The following is a 20,847-nucleotide window of genomic DNA, read 5'->3' as shown; positions in this document are numbered from 1 at the left end:
TAACAAGTGCCTTGTGAGAAAAGCTGGGGATGTGAGAATAGTCTGTCTCAAGAGGTGAGGAGGTGAGTGAATGAGGGTTCCCTAGTAGAAAAACCCAAAATTGATGGACAGACACACAAACACATGTTCTGGGGGAGCACAAATACCTGAAAAATGGTCTGACCGTGTTAGATGCAACTCTTGGGCGCATCCTGCAGAGATGGAGTTAGGCCATGGGCAGCAGTTGGCGCTCCTGGCTTTCTCTGGTTCTATGGTCACCCCAGCAGAGCCACCACCCCTGCCTAGGTCCTGGCTGTTTTAGCCCAACTGTGGTGCATGACTCCCCTGAGGGATCCTCACCCCCACTATCCTGCAGAAAAGCCCGGTTGCCACAGATTATACATCCCTCACCCAGGCCCCTCTGCCAAACTCCTTTTGTGAGCATCTGAAAGACTGCCCCTGCCCCCCCCCCCCCCACAGTGCTGCTCCATACCCAGCCTTCCAGAATCCCAGAACTCTGGGGCTTGACTCATCTCAGGGATTGTTGCCCCTGGGCTCTGGCTTAAGTCTATACCCCTGACCTCTTTGCTTATCCCTGGGTCCCTCTCAAAGCCCACTGCCCTCTGTGGCTCCTAGGAGGTACCATGTTTCCCATCCTGGGACCTGACCTTGCCCAACAGTATCTCAGCTCCCAGCAGCTCTGGGAAACTCCATATAAGTTACCTGGGAGCACATGCAAAGAATTGTGTATAACTCAGTGTCTAATGTGAGAGCAATAAAGTCTTAATAAAGTGTTCCTACCCATTGTTCCATAATTTTTCAGCTGAATTGCATTCCTCTAGTACTCTGAATATCTTAATATTCTTTGAGTCACATAAAGTAGGAGGAAAGACTTCTGGTATTAACAGCAATGTTATTTCAAAGGCTTTATGGAGGTGGCCGAAGAGAGAGCACAATGGTAAGGCGTTTGCCTTTTACACAGCTGACCCAGGACTGATGGTGGTTCAATTCCTGGCTTCGAATATGGTCTCCTGAGCCTGCCAGGGTTGATTTCTGTGCACAGAGCCAAGAGTAACCTCTGAGTGTTGCCAGGTATAACCCCCCATCCTCCAAAAAAAAAAGGCCCTGGTTCATAGCAACAGCACAGCAGTAAGACGCTTGCTTTGCACGCAGCCAACACAGAACAGACCCCGGTTCAAATCCCGGCATCTCATATGGTCCCCCAACCCTACCAGGAGCGACTTCTGAGTTCAGAGCCAGGAGTAACCCCTGAGTGCGCTGGGTGTGACCCAAAAACCAAAGAAGGGAAGAAAAAAAAGCCCATGAAGTCAAGAGCATTGTCTTTCTTCCTGAAGCACACAGATTTGGAATTTGGAGAGAGAATTGGGTATAGAAGTACTAAGTCCATCTTGCCAAATTGTAGACATGGACTTGAAACTCAGAGTGGTTCCTTCTACTGTCATTTCCTCTACTTCCCTTGTTGATATTCCTGCCGACATAGTCCACATGTGAGCCCAGGTCCCTTATAGAATATTTACACAGCAGGTAGGGATTTGTCTTGTATATGCCCAATATCTCATATGGTCCCACAAGCACCACCAAGAGCATTTCCTGAGTACAGTGCCAGGAGTTAGCCCTGAGCATCACTAGGTGTTATACCCACCCACTCACCCCCCCCCAAAATAAAACAGTCCCAGAAGCCTTGAGAGATCACTCAAGAGTTCCTTGTGTGTGCAATACCCCAGATCTATTGAAGCAGTCTAGGAGTAGAACTAAAAATCTTGGGATGCAGGAGGCATATGGGTGCTGGGAATCAAGGAAAGTATGTGTTCACTGCATCCCCAGCCCACCCTACCCCACATCTCTCTGTCTTCTCTCTCTCTGAGGGGAGGCCTTCCCAGAGTGGGTAGGGTTCAGGACTGATAGTTCAGGGCTGGGGCCACACAGACCTGCACCCAGGTTTCTCATTTTGTGATAAGCTAAGGATTCTGATACCCACCATATCTTGTGAACTACTAGCTTCCTGCAGACAGGCTCTAGTAATAGCTGATAATGGAGCATTCATCTTCTGGTGGTACTGCTTGTCCCTTACGGATATCAAACAGCTTTCACTACCACAGTAACTGTCTTTCCATTAGGAACAATAGCTTGAAGTGAATAATCACTGCAAAAGTTACAGAGATATATAAGGCCACTGCCAGTAATGGGACAGGTCTTTGTTGCTAAGCAGTAGAAAAATTGGAGGACCACCTTTGTCTATGCAAACTGTTGACAATCAAAAGATCCTGTACTGGGCCCGGAGAGATAGCACAGGGCGTTTGCCTTGCAAGCAGCCGATCTAGGACCAAAGGTGGTTGGTTCGAATCCCGGTGTCCCATATGGTCCCCCGTGCCTGCCAGGAGCTGTTTCTGAGCAGACAGCCAGGAGTAACCCCTGAGCAAGGCCGGGTGTGGCCCAAAAAAAAAAAAAAAAAAAAAAAAAAAAAAAAGATCCTGTACTGAGACCAGAGCAATAGCACAGTGGTTAGGACATTTGCCTTCCATGCCTCTGACCCAGGTTTGATACCCAACATCCCATATGGTCCTCCGAGCATGCCAGGAGCAATTTTTTTTGGGGGGTCACACCCGGCAGCATTCAGGGTTTCCTCCTGGATCTAGGCTCAGAAATCGCTCCTGGCAAGTTCAGGGGACCATATGGGATGCCGGGATTCGAACCACTAACCTTCTGCATGAAAGGCAAACGCCTTACCTCCATGCTATCTCTCCAGCCCCACCAGGAGCAATTTCTGAGCACAGAGCTAGGAGTAACCCTTGAGCGCCGCTGGGTGTGGCCCAAAAACCAAAAAAGGGGGGAAAAGATCCACGTAGACTGTGTGGAGGGTTCTGGAAAGGCTAACTAAAATGGCTATTAGGTGCTTAGCAGAGACTGGACAACTTGTTCTAGTTAAAAGGTATTATTTATTTATTTGGGGGGGGGCACACCAAGTGGGGTTCAGAGGCCACTCCTGGGCTCTGTGCTTGGGGTTTACTTCCAGTTTGGAACCAGGTGATGCCAAGAATCAAACCAGAGGCTCCTGCACTCAAGCTTGTTCAGCACTTGCCCCAGCCCAGAGGTGCTACTCATGAACTGTCATTAGTCTTAGCATGGTCACAGTGTCCCAACTGCCTCTCCTGGAACCCTGAAGAATGAGGAGGAAGGAAACTGTCACCAAAGGATTCTTGATTCTCAGAGTACTTCGCAGGCCAGGATACACCCAGACTAGTCTGCACCCCACTAAGCTGCAAGTTCTGGACTTGTAACTCCTGGTTCTGTGTGGCCAGGTTGATAGCATCTTGCAGGACTCCTGCCAGCAGGCTGCGGTGGTGGTGCTCTCGGTCTGCAGCTTGTTCTACCCACAGCCCTCTCCAGGCTTGGAACACCTGTGCCCACAAAGAGGTCTATCAGCTGCAGCCCCCCTACCTCTGAGCCAGGGCAGGACCTGACCTGCTCACTCACCTGCAGCACATGGCGTGTCTGAGCACGGGCAGCCCGCACATGCAGCTCATAGAGCGCAGCCAGGTCCTGCTCCGCAGTGTCTCGCTCCACCTGAACTGCCTCCAGCTGGAGTCTCAGCACCATCTGCTCCCTGTGCCATCTCTGCTGGGCCTTGAGTACCTTTAGGGAAAAAACGGGGGCTGGAGCAGTGCGATTTCTAAGCACAGAGCCAGGAATAACCCCTGAGAGGCGCTGGGCCTGACCCAAAAACCAAAAAAGGAAGGAAGGAAGGAAGGAAGGAAGGAAGGAAGGAAGGAAGGAAGGAAAAGGAAGGAAGGAAGGAAGGAAGGAAGGAAGGGAGGGAGGGAGGGAGGGAGGGAGGGAGGGAGGGAGGGAGGGAGGGAGGGAGGGAGGGAGGGAAGGAGGGAGGGAAGGAGGAACCAATCCTAGAGTGCTGGGGGACAGGTTCAAACCCCTGGCTTCTATGCACAGCATAAATTCCAGCCCTTTTTTTTTTTTTTTTTTTTTTGGTTTTTGGTTTTTGGGCCACACCCAGCAGCGCTCAGGGGTTTCTGCTCAGAAATAGTTCCCGGCAGGCAGGGGGGACCATACTGGACACCGGGATTCGAACCAACCACCTTAGGTCCTGGATCGGCGCTTGCAAGGCAAACACCGCTGTGCTATCTCTCTGGCCCCAAATTCCAGCCCTTTAAGCCCAACCCTAAACTTTGTGTATTTTCCAGCTTTCTCCCATGACAGCTTTGGGCCAGTTGCCATTTTACAAATGTAGAATCAACAGGTTAGAACAGCATTTAACTAACCTACAGTTTACATGGCTGAGAAGAGGATTTGAGATGTGGCTTTCCAAAGTTCTCATCATGCTCAGGCTAAAAGCCCAAGTTCAGAGGCCTGGTCTCTTCTGGTCTTAGCTTTACCTTTGACCCTGCAGCTGCCAGACTCAGCTGAAAGGCACTTAGTCCCCTTGGCCCTTGGCTCATACATTTCTATCCTCTCAATACACCTTACAGCCCACAGCCCCACCTACGCACAACTATTTTTCCTTCCTTTGTCCTGACAGATTCTCAGTAGTGAGTGTGTCTGTATGGAACATAGGCTGCCTTGCAGAGCTCAAGGTTCAGTGAATTCCTTGGCCTGATTCTTTTGTCCTATTATATCTGCTTAGGTGCCACTTCCAGAGTCAACTCCAACTAAGGTTAGATACACCTCTTTATTCCCACAAGCCCATGCATTATCACACTTCTCATTGAGAATTCCTTTGTTTGTCCACAGATCATGAGGGCCTTAAGAGAAGCTGTGTCAGTGATAGTTGACAGCTCCTGGGACATCCTGGCTCATTATAAGAAACCTCAAGTCCCCTTTGGACACCTCTTACCTCCTCACCAGCCACAAGACTTTTAGCCTGGTCATCTGCCATCTCCTCCTGTTTCAAATTCTTCTGTTCCTCTTGAATCAAAACTTGGTGCTGTTCTCGAAGTCTCTGCCTCTGGGTCTGGGCCAGGAAGAACTGCAGGGCCACATCTGGGGCCTGCTGGGACCAGGTAGTGTGAGGACAGGAGAAGCCCACCCAGAAGCCCATGTGTGTCCACAACTTTGGGATATTCCACAGAACCCCCTGATCAGATCTGTTCCCAAAACCATCCAGGACCTTACAGGCTTGGAAGAGCCTATAAGCCTAGAGAAAAATTTGGAGGCCATGAACAGCAACTGGAGAAGTATTGGTTTTGCCAATAGGTTCCATGGAGGCCCTGCAGACCCGATACCCCTAATCCAACCCATCAGGACAACATCCCATTCTCATGCTGCTCCACTGGAGAGTCAGTGTCCCTGGCATGGGGCAAAGAAGGCAAGAGACATAGATGATGGAATGTGCAATTGTGACACTCCACTAAATGTTCTCAGTTATTCTGGGTAACTGGGTGTCACCTCTTCCTCGGAGTCCCTGGGAGGATGCTTTTGATAGAGACCATGTCCTAGAGATGCTCTTCTTCTTGCTGTGGGTAGAAAATTCAGTTAAGCATATGCCAAAGACAAGTCCCCAAGTACCCTAAGCCCTCAACCTACCTTGGGACTGCCCCAGAAGGCCTGGGCTGTGACTTGCCACATCTGTCATCTGCTGAGAAGGTGAGAGTTAGTAGTTCACAGCCTTCTTCCCAGAACAGGGGCATGACTAACCATATGGAGTTCAGAAGATCAAACCAGGCCAACCACATGCACAGTAAGCACTTTATTTGCTGTACTATCCCAGCCCCAAAAACAAGTTTGAAGAATTATCATTAGGTCCATAGCAACAGTATTTGCCTTGCATGTGGTCAACCCGGGTTTAATGCAGAGCATCCCCTATAGTCCACTGAGTCCACCAGGAGTAATTCCTGAGTACAGAGCCAGGAGTAAGCCTTAAACATTGCCACGTGTGGTTACTCCACCCCAAAAATAACATGAAAAACCAAAAGCTAAGTTTGAATTCCTTCCTTCTCTGAGCCTCAGTTTGTTCACCTGTGAAGTGGGAGCAATTCCTTCCCTGTTTAAAATACTTGTACAGGGGCCGGCGCGGTGGCACTACCTAGGACAGACTGTAGTTCCATCCCCCCGGCGTCCCATATGTTCCCCCAAGCCAGGAGCGACTTCTGAGCGCATAGCCAGGAGTAACCCCAGAGCATCACTGGGTGACCCAAAAACAAAAACGAAGTACTTGTACAGAATATATAGTAAGATAAAACAAGAGAAAGGAGGCAGCAAGACAGTACAGTGCGTAAGACACTTCCCTTGCATGCCAGGTTTGATCCCAAGGAGTACATATTGTCCCCAAGCACTGCTAGGAGTGATTCCTGAGCACAGAGCCAGGAGTAATCCCTGAGTACTGCTAGGTGTGGCCCAAAAGCAAAAACAAAAAAGGTAAAAGACAATATCAAAGAATGAAAAAACGTTGTCCTGGGTTACAATATTGATTACTAGCACTGGGGAGGATAGGGGGTAATTAATTGATGGACTAGAGGTAAAATGGGAACAGTGATGGATGGTTGTGGGCACTTAGTGGGGTGGGGTACAGTAATTCGGTATATCAATACCATATACTTTGGCACTAATATAACTATCTAACCCAAACTAAAAAGAAATGAAATAACAAAATAAAAACACTTTTGGGGGGCCAGAGCAATAACACAGTGGGTAGGACATTTGTCTTGCACATGGCCAACCCAGGTTCAATCTCCCGGCACCTCATATGGTCCCTTATCCTGCCATGAGTAAATTTCTGAGCATAGAGTTACGAGTAAACCCTGAGCACTGTCAGGTGTGGCCCCCAAACAAGCAAATAACAACAACAAAACACTTCTGCAGTTTCCCCTTCTAGACAGTCTATACATCTTAAAATTAAGAAGTCCTGTCTGACCTGACTGCTACTTCCTCCTACTTCCCTCTGTATTCTTCTCCTCTCTCTCTCTGGCAAACGTGTATTTTTTTTGTTTGTTTGTTTTGTTTTGGGGGGACACACCCAGTGATGCTTCTGAGCTCAGAAATCACTCCTGGCTTGGGGGACCATATGGGACCCTGGGGGATCAAACGGCAGTCTGTCCTAGGCTAGTGTGGGCAAGGTAGATGCCTTACCGCTTGCGCCACCTCTCTGGCCCCTCTTCTGGCAAACTCTTTGCCAGTAAATTGAGCTGCTTACACTTATTCAAAGGGATTAAGCTCTCACATACCTCTGTAATGTTGCCTTTTTCTTTTTTTAGGGGGGGCACACCCGTTTGATGCTCAGGGGTTACTCGTGGCTAAGCGCTCAGAAATTGCCCCTGGCTTGGGGAGACCATATGGGACGCCAGGGGATCGAACTGCAGTCCTTCTTCGGCTAGCGCTTGCAAGGCAGACACCTTACCTCTAGCGCCACCTCACCGGCCGGCAATGTTGCCTTTAATTTTCTCTTCACTCAGATCTACTGGCCACCTCCTTCAGGAATCGACTTCCTTGCCTCTCTTGCCAACACTAACTTAGGTGCCCAGAAGTCTGTGTCGATAACCTGTCCAAGCACTGATCATGTGATCATGGCAACTGTTTCTCTCCAGCAGATTCTAATCTCCACTAGGATCAAGATTTCCGGGCATTTGTGATTAGACACAGATGGGGCTCCTGAGAGGTGGGGTAAGAAGACATACCTGTGATTCTTGCAGCTCCCCTGCCTCAGCTCTGAGTATCCAGTTTACTATACGCTGGCTCCAGGCCTTTACCACCTAGGGAGAGAGGACTCAAGGCAGGTCTCAAGGCCCTAATGGCCCAGGCACCACCCAGGCCTCATCTTTTTCTCTTTCTTTTTTCTTTTCTCTTCATTTCTTTCTTTCTTTTCCTTCCTTCCTTCCTTCCTTCCTTCCTTCCTTCCTTCCTTCCTTCCTTCCTTCCTTCCTTCCTTCCTTCCTTCCTCCCTCCCTCCTTCCCTCCCTCCCTCCCTTTCCTTTTTTTCTTTCTTTCTTTTTTTTTTGGGGGGGTCACATCTGGCAGCGCTCAGGGCTTACTTCTGGCTCCATGCTCAGAAATCGCACCTGGCAGGCTCGGGAACCATATGGGATGCCAGGATTCGAACCGATGACCTTCTGCATGAAAGGCAGATGCCTTACCTCCATGCTATCTCTCCGGCCCACCCTCCTTCCCTCCCTCCCTCCCTCCTTCCTTTCTTGTCTTTGGGTCCTCCTGGCTCTACTTTCTACAGTTGCTCCTGGCAGACTTGTAGGACCATATGAAATGCCGGGAATCCAACCCAGATCTGTCCTGTGTTGGCCATGTGCAAGGCAAAAGCCTTGCTATCATTCCCACCCCATCACATACGCACTTCCTTTTTTTTTTTTTTCCCTCCCCTTAGACACTCTGATTTGCAGTATCGATACTGAACGGGGGCTTCCTCTTTTTTACCTGCAGCTCCCGCAGAGCCCTGGCCAGCTGGCTGAGCCCACCATAGGTCAGAGTGTCCCCCAGGAGACTTGAACGCAGGCTCTTCAGGCCCACCCTACGACCCCGGGCCTCTTGTTCTGGATCCCACAGGGTGGGCTTTACCTCTTTTGCCAGCTTCCGCCTCAACGTGGCCCCCCAAAGAGCAGCCTGGAGAAAGCTCAGGGAGCTGCCTAGTAAGAGAAACTCAATAGTTATTCCTGCCTCTGGACCCCAGAGCACACTTGGACTAATATATATATATATATATATATATATATATATATATATATACACACATATGGTTTTTTTTTCTTTTTGTAATTTACACGTTTTAAATTTTTAATTTTTTAAATTTATTTATGTATTTATTTATTTTGGTTTTTGTGTCACACCTGGCCGTGCTCAGGGGTTACTCCTGGCTCTATGCTCAGAAATCGCTCCTGACAGGCTCGGGTGACCATATGGGATGCCAGGATTTGAACCACCGTCCTTCTTCATGCAAGGCAAACACCTTACCTCCATGCTATCTCTCCGGCCCCTTAGTCTTTTTTTAGTTTTAACTTTTAAATTTCTTAACATTTAAATTCATAGCTGGAGAAATAGTATAGTGTGATAGGGCACTTCTATTGTACATGACCAAGTAGGATTTGATCAGCGCCCTATATGATCCCCCAAGCCCCACCAAGTTAGCCTTGCACATTGTCATGTGTGGCTTAGGGAAAAAAAGTTTAATTCTGAGGGAGAGGGGTTGGGCCATACCCAGCAGCTCTGGGTTAGTGGTCATTTCCAATGGTATTTCTGGACTGTGCAGTGCTAGGGATCAAACCTGAGGATTTTCCTGGAAAGCAATGCTCCAATCCTCTGGGCCTCTCCTTTGCCTCACTGCCTATTGTTCCTAATTCTGTCTACAGTGATAGTGTACAACTATTAGACTTTTCCATGTGCTTCATGCACTGAGCTAAATATTTTCATGGACAGTGTCCTCTGAGGCAGCAAGTCCCATTTATCCTGCCTCCCTTCACAATTCCCAGATGAGACCACTGAAATTCAGAGAGGTCAAACATGCTGAGAAACAAACCCAGTCTGACACTCTTAAAACAGGGGCTAGTGGAGAAACCTGTGACCACTCTCAGTAATTTATCCTTGACAGGGCTGACTCCATAAGGCTTGGCTCAGGACAAGGTGTGGGAGAATTATGGCTGAACAAATATCATTTTTCTTTTTGGTTTTGTTTTTGTTTTGGGGCCATACCCAGTGACACTCAGAGTTACTCCTGAGTTACTCCTGGCTATGCACTCAGAAATCGTTCCTGGGGGACCATGTGGGACGCCCGGGGAATGAACTGCGGTTCGTCCTAGGCTAGCATGCCAAGGTAGACACCTTACTGCTTGCGCCACCGCTCTGGCCCCGACAAATGTCTTCTTGTTCATTCTGGAGGTCAAAAGCCAGATTCCCCACCACCACTCTCATATTATAGAAGTTTTCAGGTATATACTAAGTGGGAAATCCAACTTACACAATCCTCAGCTCATGGTCATAATTTATTTTTTGTTTCTGTTTTCTTTTTTTAATTTGGGGGGGGGTGTCACACTTAGGGGTTACTCCTGCCTCTGCGCTCAGATATCATTCCTGGAAGTCTCAAATATGGGAGGCTGGGGATCAAACCAGAGTTGACCTTGTGCAAGGCAAACGCCCTACTTGCTGTGCTTTTGCTCCAGCCATTCATTATATATTTGGTTTTGGGGCCACACTCAGCAGCGCTCAGGGTTACTCTGGCTTTGTGCTCAGAAATTGCTCTTGGCAGGCTCAGGAACCAGATGGGATGCTGGGAATCGAATCCAGGGCTGTCCTAGGTCAGCCACAAGCAAGGCAAATGCCCTACTGCTGTGCTATCTCTCCGGCCCCCCACGATCATTTTTTTATTCTATCTGGGTCTTCTACTTGACATCCCCTAGGTCTGGCAATGTCTTATTTCACAGAGACTGATTTTGTTGTTGTTTTTGTTTGTTTGTTTGTTTTGGTTTTTGGGCCACACCCGGCTCAGGTGCTCAGGGGTTACTCCTGGCTGTCTGCTCAGAAATAGCTCCTGGCAGGCACGGGGGACCATATGGGACACCGGGATTCGAACCAACCACCTTAGGTCCTGGATCGGCTGCTTGCAAGGCAAACGCCACTGTGCTATCTCTCCGGGCCCTTTTTTTTTTTTTTTCAAAGTGAAAAAAATACAGGTTTTATTTGGTGGTACTGAGGAAAGGGAGGGGTGAATAAGAAAGAAGAAAAGAGAGAGTAAGAGAGCATGGGTTTCTCCAAAAGTGGAGAGAACCTCAGTACTAGCCAGCATAAAAAATATGAAAGTACACATCTTTTTTTTTGTTTGTTAATATATAACTAATTTAAGTTTTTTTTTTTTATTTTAGTTAAGCCATTGTGATATACAAAGTCCTTTAAAGTTGGGTTTCAGACATACAGTGAAACAAGACCAGTTTGGTTTTTGGGTCACACCCGGCGGTGCTCAGGTGTTATTCCTGGCTGTCTGCTCAGGCACGGGGGACCATATGGGACACCGGGATTCGAACCAACCACCTTTGGTCCTGGATCGGCTGCTTGCAAGGCAAACGCCGCTGTGCTATCTCTCCGGGCCCGAAAGTACACATCTTAATGGGGGAGATATGGGTGACTTGCACCAGATACCCAGGCAACACATGTGCCAGCTTGATTTTTAATGGGTGAATGAAAATAGACAAATAGGCCCGGAGAGATAGCACAGCGGTGTTTGCCCTGCAAGCAGCCGATCCAGGACCAAAGGTGGTTGGTTCGAATCCTGGTGTCCCATATGGTCCCCCGTGCCTGCCAGAAGCTATTTCTGAGCAGACAGCCAGGAGTAACCCCTGAGCACCGCCGGGTGTGGCCCAAAAACCAAAAAGAAAAACATTAAAAAAAAAAAAAGAAAATAGACAAATAGACTTGTCCCTCCCTTTCTGGTTTTCCTTTTTCTCATCTAGCAACTACTTCTTTCTTTTCCTCATCCATCTGTGATCCCTGCTGCTGTAATGTGGTAAGAACCTGTGTGTATCTTCAGAGTGAAAATGCTTGGTAGCAGACCTGCCTCTCTGCCGTGACACCTCTCTGAATCGTATCCCTCTCTGAGCAAGGCTGGGGTTGTGCTATTTAAGGGAGACTTGCCAGGCCAAGGTACAGACTCCAGAACTTCCAGGGACTCAGATAGCCTCTCCGGGGCACACCTTGAGGGTCCACACGAAGAAGTAGGCCACTGTAGTTGTTTCCATCCAGGAGACAAGAGACAATCCAAGGCACAGAGCCCTCCTTCTTCTCTTCCTCCTCACCAACCTGACCAGCCAGCACCTGCAGCAGAGGGCAGTTCCTGCCCAAGGGAGGGAGGAAAAAAGACCATGTCCTCTGGAGAGAGATGGCTCAAGACACACTGACGGGAAGACTTGTTTTTTTTCTTTTGGGGGGGGGGTCCACACTCGGCAACGCTCAGGGATTACCCCTGGCTCCATGCTCAGAAATAGCCCCTGGCAGGCACAGGGGACCATATGGGACGCCGGGATTCGAACTACCGTCCTTCTGCATGAAAGGCAAACACCTTACCTCCATGCTATCTCTGCGACCCTTTTTTTTGGGGGGCGGGGTGGACTTGTTAGCTTCATGCTGCTTTTTCTGCTCTTCCAGACAATTGACAATTTTTTGTTTCTTTGTTTGGGCCACACCCAGTAGTGCTCAGGGGTTACTCCTGGCTCTGCACTCAGAAATCACTCCTGGCAGGCTTGGGAGACCATATGGGATGCCGGGGATCAAACCTGGGTCCATCCCAGTTTGGCCACATGCAAGGCAAACAATCTACCACTGTGCTATTGCTCAGGCCCCACAATTGACAACTTTGTGTAGATATGTAGTTTGATTCAGTTTGGGAAGCAAGGGCTTGGGCCATACCTCACAACATTCTAGGCTTACATCTTGATTCTGTGCTCAGGAATCACTCTTGGTAGCATGGTGCCAGGTATCTAAACCAGGCCAGAAACATACAAGGACCACAAAGTGGGGATCATACGGGATGCCAGTGAGTGAAACAGGGTTGGCTGAAATGCCCTACCCACTGTGCCATTACTCCAGCCCAATTTTACTATTATTATTATTGTTATTATTATTATTATTATTATTATTGTTATGGTTTTTGGGAAACACCAAGTGATGCTCAGGGGTTACTCCTGGCTATGCACTCAGAAATCACTCCTGACTTGGGGGACCATATTGGATGCTGGGGGATCATATCCCAGTCCATCCTAAGCTAGCGTGGGCAAGGCAGATACCTTACTACTTGCACCACTGCTCCGGCCCCATTATTATTATTATTATTTTTTTGGTTTTTGGGCCACACCGGGCGGTGCTCAGGGGTTACTCCTGGCTGTCTGCTCAGAAATAGCTCCTGGCAGGCATGGGGGACCATATGGGACACCGGGATTTGAACCAACCACCTTTGGTCCTGGATCGGCTACTTGCAAGGCAAACGCCGCTGTGCTATCTCTCTGGGCCCCAATTATTTTTTTTTAATCATATAAATTAGGTGGGAGAGTTGCAGAAATAGTATAGCAGGTAAGATGCTTGCCCTACATGCAGCCATCACAGCTGGGTGTGGTCCCCAAAACTAAAATTAGGCTGAGAGTTGCCTCAGTGAAAGAGCTTATGCCTAACAGAAAACCAGGGTTGGTTACCTGGAACCACAAAATAAATAAATGATGCAAAGAGTATGTTCTCATATTAAAAACCTGATATATCGGGCCCGGAGAGATAGCACAGCAGCGTTTGCCTTGCAAGCAGCCGATCCAGGACCAAAGGTGGTTGGTTCGAATCCCGGTGTCCCATATGGTCCCCCGTGCCTGCCAGGAGCTATTTTTGAGCAGACAGCCAGGAGTAACCCCTGAGCAACGCTGGGTGTGGCCAAAAAAAAAACCTGATATATCTCAAAAAAGACTTATGTCCAGAATATATAAAGAATGCAAACATAAGAGTTATAAAAAGACAGCTGAGGGGCCGGAGAGATAGCACGGAGGTAGGGCATTTGCCTTGCTTGCAGAAGGATGGTGATTTAAATCCTGACATCCCATATGGTCCCCCGAGCCTGACAGGAGCAACTTCTGAACACAGAGCCAGGAGTAACCCCTGAGTGCTGCTGGGTGTGACCCCCCAAAAAATAAACAACTGAACTTAAAAATGTAGACAAAAATGTTTGTCCCTAAAACCAAATTTATATTTGTGATTTTTAAACACATACACATATGCTGAGAGAGAGTGAGAGAGATTGGGCCTAAAAGAAATAGTACAGAGGATAGGGCACTTGCCTTGCACAAAGCTGACCCAGGTTTGACCACCAGCACCAAATATGGTCCCCTGAGCCTGCCAGGAGTGATTCCTGACTGAGCACAGAGTCAGGAGTAACCCCTGTGTGTGACCCAAAAGTATGGTGCTTGGTGGCCAAAGAAATAGCACAATGAGTAGGATTTTGCCTTGCTTTCAGCTGACCTGTGTTCAATCCCCAGCATCCCATTTGGTCTCCGGAGCCTGTCATTTCTGAGTGCAGAACCAGGAGTAACCCCAGAGCACAGTCAGGTGTGGCCCAAAAAAAGCATAAAATATGGTGCTTGCTTTGCCATGTTTGATTCATACATGGTCCACTAAGCTCCACCAAAATAAGCTCTTAGCATCTGCTGAGTGTGGCCCCAAAAACCACAAAAAAACAAAAACAAAAACAAACAAACAAAAACCTACACTTCAGCAGTGGCACAGTGGTAAGGTGTTTGCCTTGTATGCAGCTGACCTAGGACAGACCTCAGTTCGATCCCTGACATCCGATATGGTCCCCCAAGCCAGGAGCGATTTCTGAACACAGAGCCAAGAATAACCCTGAGCGTCACTGGGTGTGCACACCCACCAAAAAAAAAAAAAAAACTACACTTCTCAATGGAGTATCATATTTCTGAAATGTGCAGAGTAGATCATGTTCTTAGCAATAATATTTGTTCATTTGTTTTCCTGGGATTTCTCAAAGCACAGCTGGTAGGGTTTCCCATTTTTTTCTTTACCTGGAACTCAGAATAGGGCAGTGATGCATAATGTAGTCACTGAAAACAATGCAAAATGAAAAACAAAGATAACAATTGAGGCTAACAACAGATACTTGGATAGGCTGGGAGGGAAATTGGAGAAAGACTTTGATGCAATAAGAGCTTTGAAAAGTTGCCACATATATGAGGAAGCCAAGAAAGTCACAAATATATATGTCCAGTTGTTTGCTTTGAAAAAACTGAGATCATGAGATAATCTTAAATTTTCTCTGCTGCTAGAAAGTTAGCATAGCTGGTAGAATGTTTGCCTTGCACATGCTCAGCATCCTATTTGGCCCCCTTAGTACTGCCCCTGAGTAATTCCTGAGTGCTGAGCCAGGAGTAAACTCTAGCCCCCAAACAAAACAAAACAAAAAGACATGGCTGGGGAGCTGAAAAGATAGTATAGGGTACGGTCCTGTCTTGCATACCACCAACCTGGATTTGATTCCCTGCATTCCATATGGTCTTTGGAACCCAACAGGATAGATCTCTTGAGTGCAGAGCCAGGAGTAAAGCCTGTGTACCACCAAGTGTGGGCCTCCTCCAAATGACTAGACTATATATTTGTGTATTATAATCTATTACTATCTATATTTTATATATTATAATACTGGATCAATTATATATTTGTGTATGCATATATTACAAATAAAACATTGATATGTACGTGCACATGGATATGATAGTTCCACTAATGCCTCTTACCACATTGTGAGGGAACAAAGCCACTAGCCTGGCTTTGGCCTCTACAGTGAAAGGGAAGGGCCCCTTCATCCCTTTATTTTGGTTTTTGGGCCACACCCAGCGGTGCTCAGGGATTACTCCTGGCTATCTGCTCAGAAATAGCTCCTGGCAGGCACGGGGGACCATATGGGATGCCGAGATTTAAACCATCGGCTCAAATTTTTTTTGCAAGGCAAATGCCGCTCTGTGCTATCTCTCCGGCCTCCTCTTCATTCCTTTTTATTAAGCCTTCCCTCAACAATCAGACTTACTGGGCTTCTGGGAGTTGCAGGATCCACAAGGCTCCTTGCCACATGGCCTGGGTTCCAGACCCTATGGAAGGGTCAGATCGTGGACAGGACATGGTGAGGGAGAGCAGAGAGCAGTCCCTGTGAAGGAAAGCAGAGCTGAGGCTACATACCATGGGGAGTGAGGGGTTCAATAGTGTCCTCTATCCTCACCTGCCTTCACCCCTTGAGGCTTGCAAGTACAACTCAGAGGCCATTTTTGAGTCAGACACCTCCACTTCTCTGGCATCTTCAACCACCCTGGAAGAAGGAGAGGCTGAACTCAGTGGCCTAGACCTGGGGTTTTATCTAACTTCCCAGAACCTTTACATGAGAAGTACAGAGAGGCCCCAAGAACCTGGGAGAACCATCCTCAAGACTCTATTCCCAATGCCTCTCTTCTTTGCTATTTTGTTTTGTTTTGTTTGTGTTACTCCTGGCTCTGCACTCAGGAATCATTCCTGGAAATGCTCAGAACAATATGGAATGCCAGGAATTGAACCAGGATCAGCCGTAGGTAATAATAATGCCTTACTCACCCTACTATTGCTCCAGTCCCCTTATTTGGGTGGGGATCTAACACCTGTTGGTACTGAGGGGTTCTTCCTGGATTTGCACTCAGGAATCAATCCTGGATGTGCTCAGAGAACCATATGGAATGCCAGGGACTGAACCAGGGTCAGCTACATACCAGGCAAGTATTTACCACCTTACTATCACTCTCACCCCTTATTTTTATCCTTGTTATCTGACCAATTAGAGAAACAAGCAGGTTGGTTTCACTGGTCTTACAGAGAAGCTGAAGTTCTGCTCAGTGAGATGCTGAGGACATGAAACGTTGGGACCAGAGCATTATTATTATTATCATTTTCTGTTTGTTTTTGGGTCACACTCGGCAGCGCTCAGGTGTTACTCCTGGTTCTACACTCAGAAATCGCTCCTGGCAGGCTCGGGGGACCATATGGGATGCCGGGATTGGAACCACCATCCTTCTGCATGTAAGGCAAACGCCTTACCTCCATGCTATCTCTCCAACCCCAGGACCAGAGCATTATTAGCACAGTCAGTAGGGTGTTTGCCTTGCACACAGCCAACCAGCATTCAATCCCTTGCAGCCCTTATGGCCCTCTGAGAACAACCAGTAGTTATCCTTGAGCACAGAGCCAGGAGTAATCCCTGAGCACTGTTAAATGTGCCTCCCAAAAGAAGAGTAACACTGAGCTGAAAGCATGGGGTTAGAGAATGAAAGGGAAAGGGCAGGGGTCCTGTAAGATTGACCCCAAGTCCAGGATTTCCCTCCCTCAAGTATCAGAGAGAAGAACCCTCCCAGGGCTTGACTGGGGGTATCAGCCAGTCTGAAACAAGTCCCTCAAACCCTACTGGGCCCAGGATACTCACATGCCCAGAGGGGCCACATGCAGCACCGACAGCTCCCTCGCCTCAGGGGACAGCAGGTCCCAGGCCTTCCCATTGCTGCGGAGCTGCACCACACAAGCACACATACTGTTACCTCATTACCCGGGCCTCCCCTGGACTCCTGCACACTGGACCCTCCCACCAAGGCCCCTCTTCTAGTCATGTGGGGCCCAGAGAGAAGATGCAGGACTTAAGGCACTTGCCTTGCATGCATCTAACCCCACTTGGACCACTTAGGGCCTCTTGAGCACCACCAAGAATGACCCTCTGAGCACTGTGGGATGTGGTCTCCAAACTCAAACACACCCCCACCCCAAAAACAATTTTAACCACTTTGGGTAAGAATAAAGGGGATACCCAATAGGGTAGACTCACTCAAGAGAGAAGCAGAGTAGGGAGAGATCAGGCCCCACAACTGCCCACCAAACTCAGGTTCACTCCTCAGGGACTGGCCAGCTCCCTGCCTCACCTGTACCAGGCTCAAGGTGCTCAGCCCAGGAACAGAGCCCACGGAAGTTTCCTCAAACAGTACCTGCAGCAGCTGAAGTGGAGAGTGAGAAAGGACTGATCTGTCCCTGCTTGATGGATCTGTCCCAGTGCCATGGACTGGCATCCAAGACAGCAAAGAACTTGCTCAGTAGCAGACAGGGGAACAGCTGCTTTCAATGGGACCTGTGATGTACTTGTAGGTGAGGAAGCTTGGTGGGGGGTCATGGAAGAGGCCAGGAAAGAAAATTCTTCTGACTTAGGGACAAAACAAGGTTTTCACAATAACCATTATTAGTATCACCCAGGCCTGTCGAAAATCACCTCCCTGGATATTTGGTCCTTCCACACGTCCTGTCCCTTACTGTGCCCCATTTGGTTCTCACCCACCTTCCCTGCCCTCTCACTAACTGCACACAATGTCCTGGAAGTTCCTCAAGGAGAGGCTCCTAGCCTGGAGAGGTGTTGTATCAAATAATTAAGGATGGGGCTGGATGGCGATGGATGGCAATGGATTTCTTTTTGCCATCCCAGGCCACGTGGCTTCGCAACCCCATTCAGCCGGCGGGTCCCAGGCCCAGGTCAAAGGCGAAATCACTCACTCACAGGCAGGCATCAGGAAGCATTAACTTTATTCATGCCCTATTCACCACATGTGTGTGGCCTATCTCATAACCTTTTAAGCATTCAGCCATTCTAGGCTACCCTGCGTCTTAACCCTTTCAGCCATCTTCCCTTTGGCCTCCATCCTGGTCCAAGACCAAAAGAGGCAACGACCCAAAAGCCAGAGAGCGCAGCAGGGCAAAGAGACCCCTAATCCCCTGGCTCCAGGGTTTATCTACCTATTCCAAGACCCCTCCCAGGAATGGGCCGGGTCTTGCAGGTAAGGTCACACCTAATATCCAGTTCCCAAGACCCCTCGAAGAAATGGGTGGGTCTCAGGTAGCTACACCCAGATCCAGGGTCTCAGGTACACTACAGAGAGGGAAGATTCTAAAAGATTCCTAGAGCAGGCAACACCTGCCTAGGTGACTGATTCCTCTGGAACTCACCTGAGGTACAAGCCGGGGTGCTTCTCTTTCCCGACCCCGAAGCAGCAGGGCCACGCTGTACCCCCAGCTCACAGAACTCAGTGCAGGTCGGACTTGGGCAAGCAACTCCTGCTCTGCCTCCTGCAGGGAGACATTCCCCATCCCACGCCCCTTGTAGAAGCCAGGCTGGGGACTACCTTCTCCTTCCTCCCTGCCACCCAGAACCCCTACCTGAGCTGCAGCGGCGTCCAGGACTCTATCAAAGGTGAGGCGTTGCTCCTGGGGGCGTGTGGGGGATGGACTGTCATTTGCATCTTCTCTTTCTCCACCTGCCCCACCTGCAGCCCATCTTCCCTCTATCGAAGTCTCCTCAGTCCCAGATTGAAGCAAGCAGATGCTCTGGGGCCCCTCCAGAAGGAATGTGGAGTGGCCAATCTCTTGAGAGCCTGAGAAGAGGTGGCTTTAAATTAGCTCTCCCAAGGGAAATGGACCCCCAGGGCCCATCAGTGCTGCCCTTATACCTTGACCTCCATTTCCCAGCCTGAAATGGCTAAACCACTGTTCTCTTCCAAAAGACCCCTTCATCCTTTCCTGACTGAGTTAATGGGAGGGGGGGTCCTACTTGGCCTTCTCCCTTGTTCTACTTCTAACACCACAGCCAGCATGGTCAGTGAACACTGAGCAGAACCTCCAGAGCTCCCAGCAGCCCCTTCTCCCTACTTCTCAGGCTTCCCTTAATAATTCAGCACCTGATCAAAGTGCATAAGAGTCACAGTCACTGATGCAGAACATTGCATGCAATTCTTCTCTTAGAAGATGCCATAGGTAAGTGTAGGAACAATAGAATAATAAATTTCCAGACACTCAGCATCAGCAGTTATGAACTCATGGCCAGATCTGTTCTGTTTCCTCACTCTTCAGCAGTTATGAACTCATGGCCAGATCTGTTCTGTTTCCTCACTCTTCCCAGTGTGTGTGTGTGTGTGTGTGTGTGAGAGAGAGAGAGAGAGAGAGAGAGAGAGAGAGAGAGAGAGAGAGAGAGAGAGAGAGAGAGAGAGAGAGAGAGAGAGCACTCCCAAGCAATTCTTTTTGTGTGTGTGTGTGTGTGGTTTTTGGGTCACACCCGGCAGTGCTCAGGGGTTATTCCTGGCTCCAGGCTCAGAAATTGCTCCTGGCAGGCACAGGGGACCATATAGGACGCCGGGATTGGAACCGATGACCTCCTGCATGAAAGGCATGCTATCTCTCCGGCCCCTCCCAAGCAATTCTTAATGGTCCTTGGAGCCATACCTACTGATACTCAGTGGGGCCAGCATTTCAGTGCTAAGACCTGAAGATGAGACTGCTCTGGCCTGCAGGAATAAGGGTGCCCAGGGTGTTCCAGGGACTATAGCCCACAATGTTTATATAACATGTAGTACTGAGGATTGTACCAAGGTGCTCCCTACTCCCTGTATGTCTCCTGTACCCCACAATGGATTATTTCAGGGGGCTCATCGTCTGTGTTCAGGGCTTACTCCTGGCTCTGTGCTCAGAGAACATTCCTAATGGTATTCTGTGGATCACATGTAGTGCCAAGGATTAAACCTGGGTGGTTTGCCTTGTGCAAGGCAAATGCCCTACACCCTGTACTATCCAGCCCACAATATGCTAACTTTTTTCTTTCTCTTAGCACAATATTTTAAGATTTATCCATGTTTGGGGCTGGAGAGATAGCATGGAGGTAGGGCGCTTGCCTTTCATGCAGGAGGTCATCAGTTCGAATCCCGGCATCCCATATGGTCCCCCGTGCCTGCCAGGAGCAATTTCTGAGCCTGGAGCCAGGAATAACCCCTGAGCACTGCCGGGTGTGACCCAAAAACCACAAAAAAAAAAAAAAAAAAGATTTATCCATGTTTAGTACCTTATTCTATTATATTTTCTTTTATTTATTTATTTTTTGGTCATACCTGGTGATGCTCAGGGTTTTCTCCTGGCTCTGTGTTCAGAAGTCGCTCCTGGCAGGGTCCAGAGACCATATGAAATGCCGGATTCAAACCGGGGTCACCCTGTGTTGGCCGCATGCAAGGCAAATACCTTACCTCTGTGGTATCGCTCCAGCCCTTTTCTTTTTAAAAATGTATATTATCCCTTTCCTTTTTTGGGAGGGTAATATGGATCACACCTGGGTTCCTGCATGCAAAGCATATACCTCAGTCTTTTGGGCTACCTTCCTGAATCTCTTTTCTTTTCTTTTTGTTTTTGTTTTTTTGGGTCATACCTGGCAGCGCTCAGGGGACCATATGGGATGCTGGGACTCAAACCATCATCCTTCTACATGCAAGGCAAATGCCCCACCTCCATGTTATCTCTCTGGCCCCTCCTTGGATCTCTTTTGTTACTTGTTTTTGT

The 20,847-nt window shown here is 48.6% G+C and overlaps 1 protein-coding gene across 1 annotated transcript; it reads right to left on the bottom strand.

The window, feature by feature from the left end:
* Nucleotides 1-167: 167 nt before the first annotated feature.
* On the bottom strand, nt 168-18,618 carry LOC126028336 (uncharacterized). Its single transcript, XM_049787350.1, has 13 exons — nt 18,478-18,618; nt 17,409-17,480; nt 16,922-17,004; nt 15,698-15,784; nt 11,631-11,770; nt 8,371-8,579; nt 7,623-7,697; nt 5,536-5,587; nt 5,398-5,465; nt 4,847-4,999; nt 3,475-3,633; nt 3,249-3,398; nt 168-191 (listed from the first exon to the last, which is right to left on the bottom strand). The coding sequence occupies exons 1-13, from the start codon at nt 18,616-18,618 to the stop codon at nt 168-170; spliced, it is 1,413 nt and encodes a 470-aa protein (XP_049643307.1).
* Between the last annotated feature and the right edge of the window lie 2,229 nt (nt 18,619-20,847).

This window comes from Suncus etruscus, chromosome 14 (assembly GCF_024139225.1).
Source record: "Suncus etruscus isolate mSunEtr1 chromosome 14, mSunEtr1.pri.cur, whole genome shotgun sequence".
Classification (NCBI taxonomy): Eukaryota; Metazoa; Chordata; class Mammalia; order Eulipotyphla; family Soricidae; genus Suncus; species Suncus etruscus.
Note: the sequence above shows the minus strand (reverse complement) of the source record. Positions and strands in the feature narration are given on the sequence as shown.

What these genes read in the sequence shown, in the direction of transcription:
- LOC126028336 (XM_049787350.1), bottom strand. Translation starts at nt 18,618, where the DNA reads ATGGGGAATGTCTCCCTGCAGGAGGCAGAGCAGGAGTTGCTTGCCCAA. An exon ending in GGGCTCTGCGGGAGCTGCAG is followed by an intron (nt 7,698 to 8,370) that starts GTAAAAAAGAGG and finishes CTCTCTCCCTAG; the next exon opens with GTGGTAAAGGCCTGGAGCCA. An exon ending in GGGAGCTGCAAGAATCACAG is followed by an intron (nt 5,588 to 7,622) that starts GTATGTCTTCTT and finishes TCACCTTCTCAG; the next exon opens with CAGATGACAGATGTGGCAAG.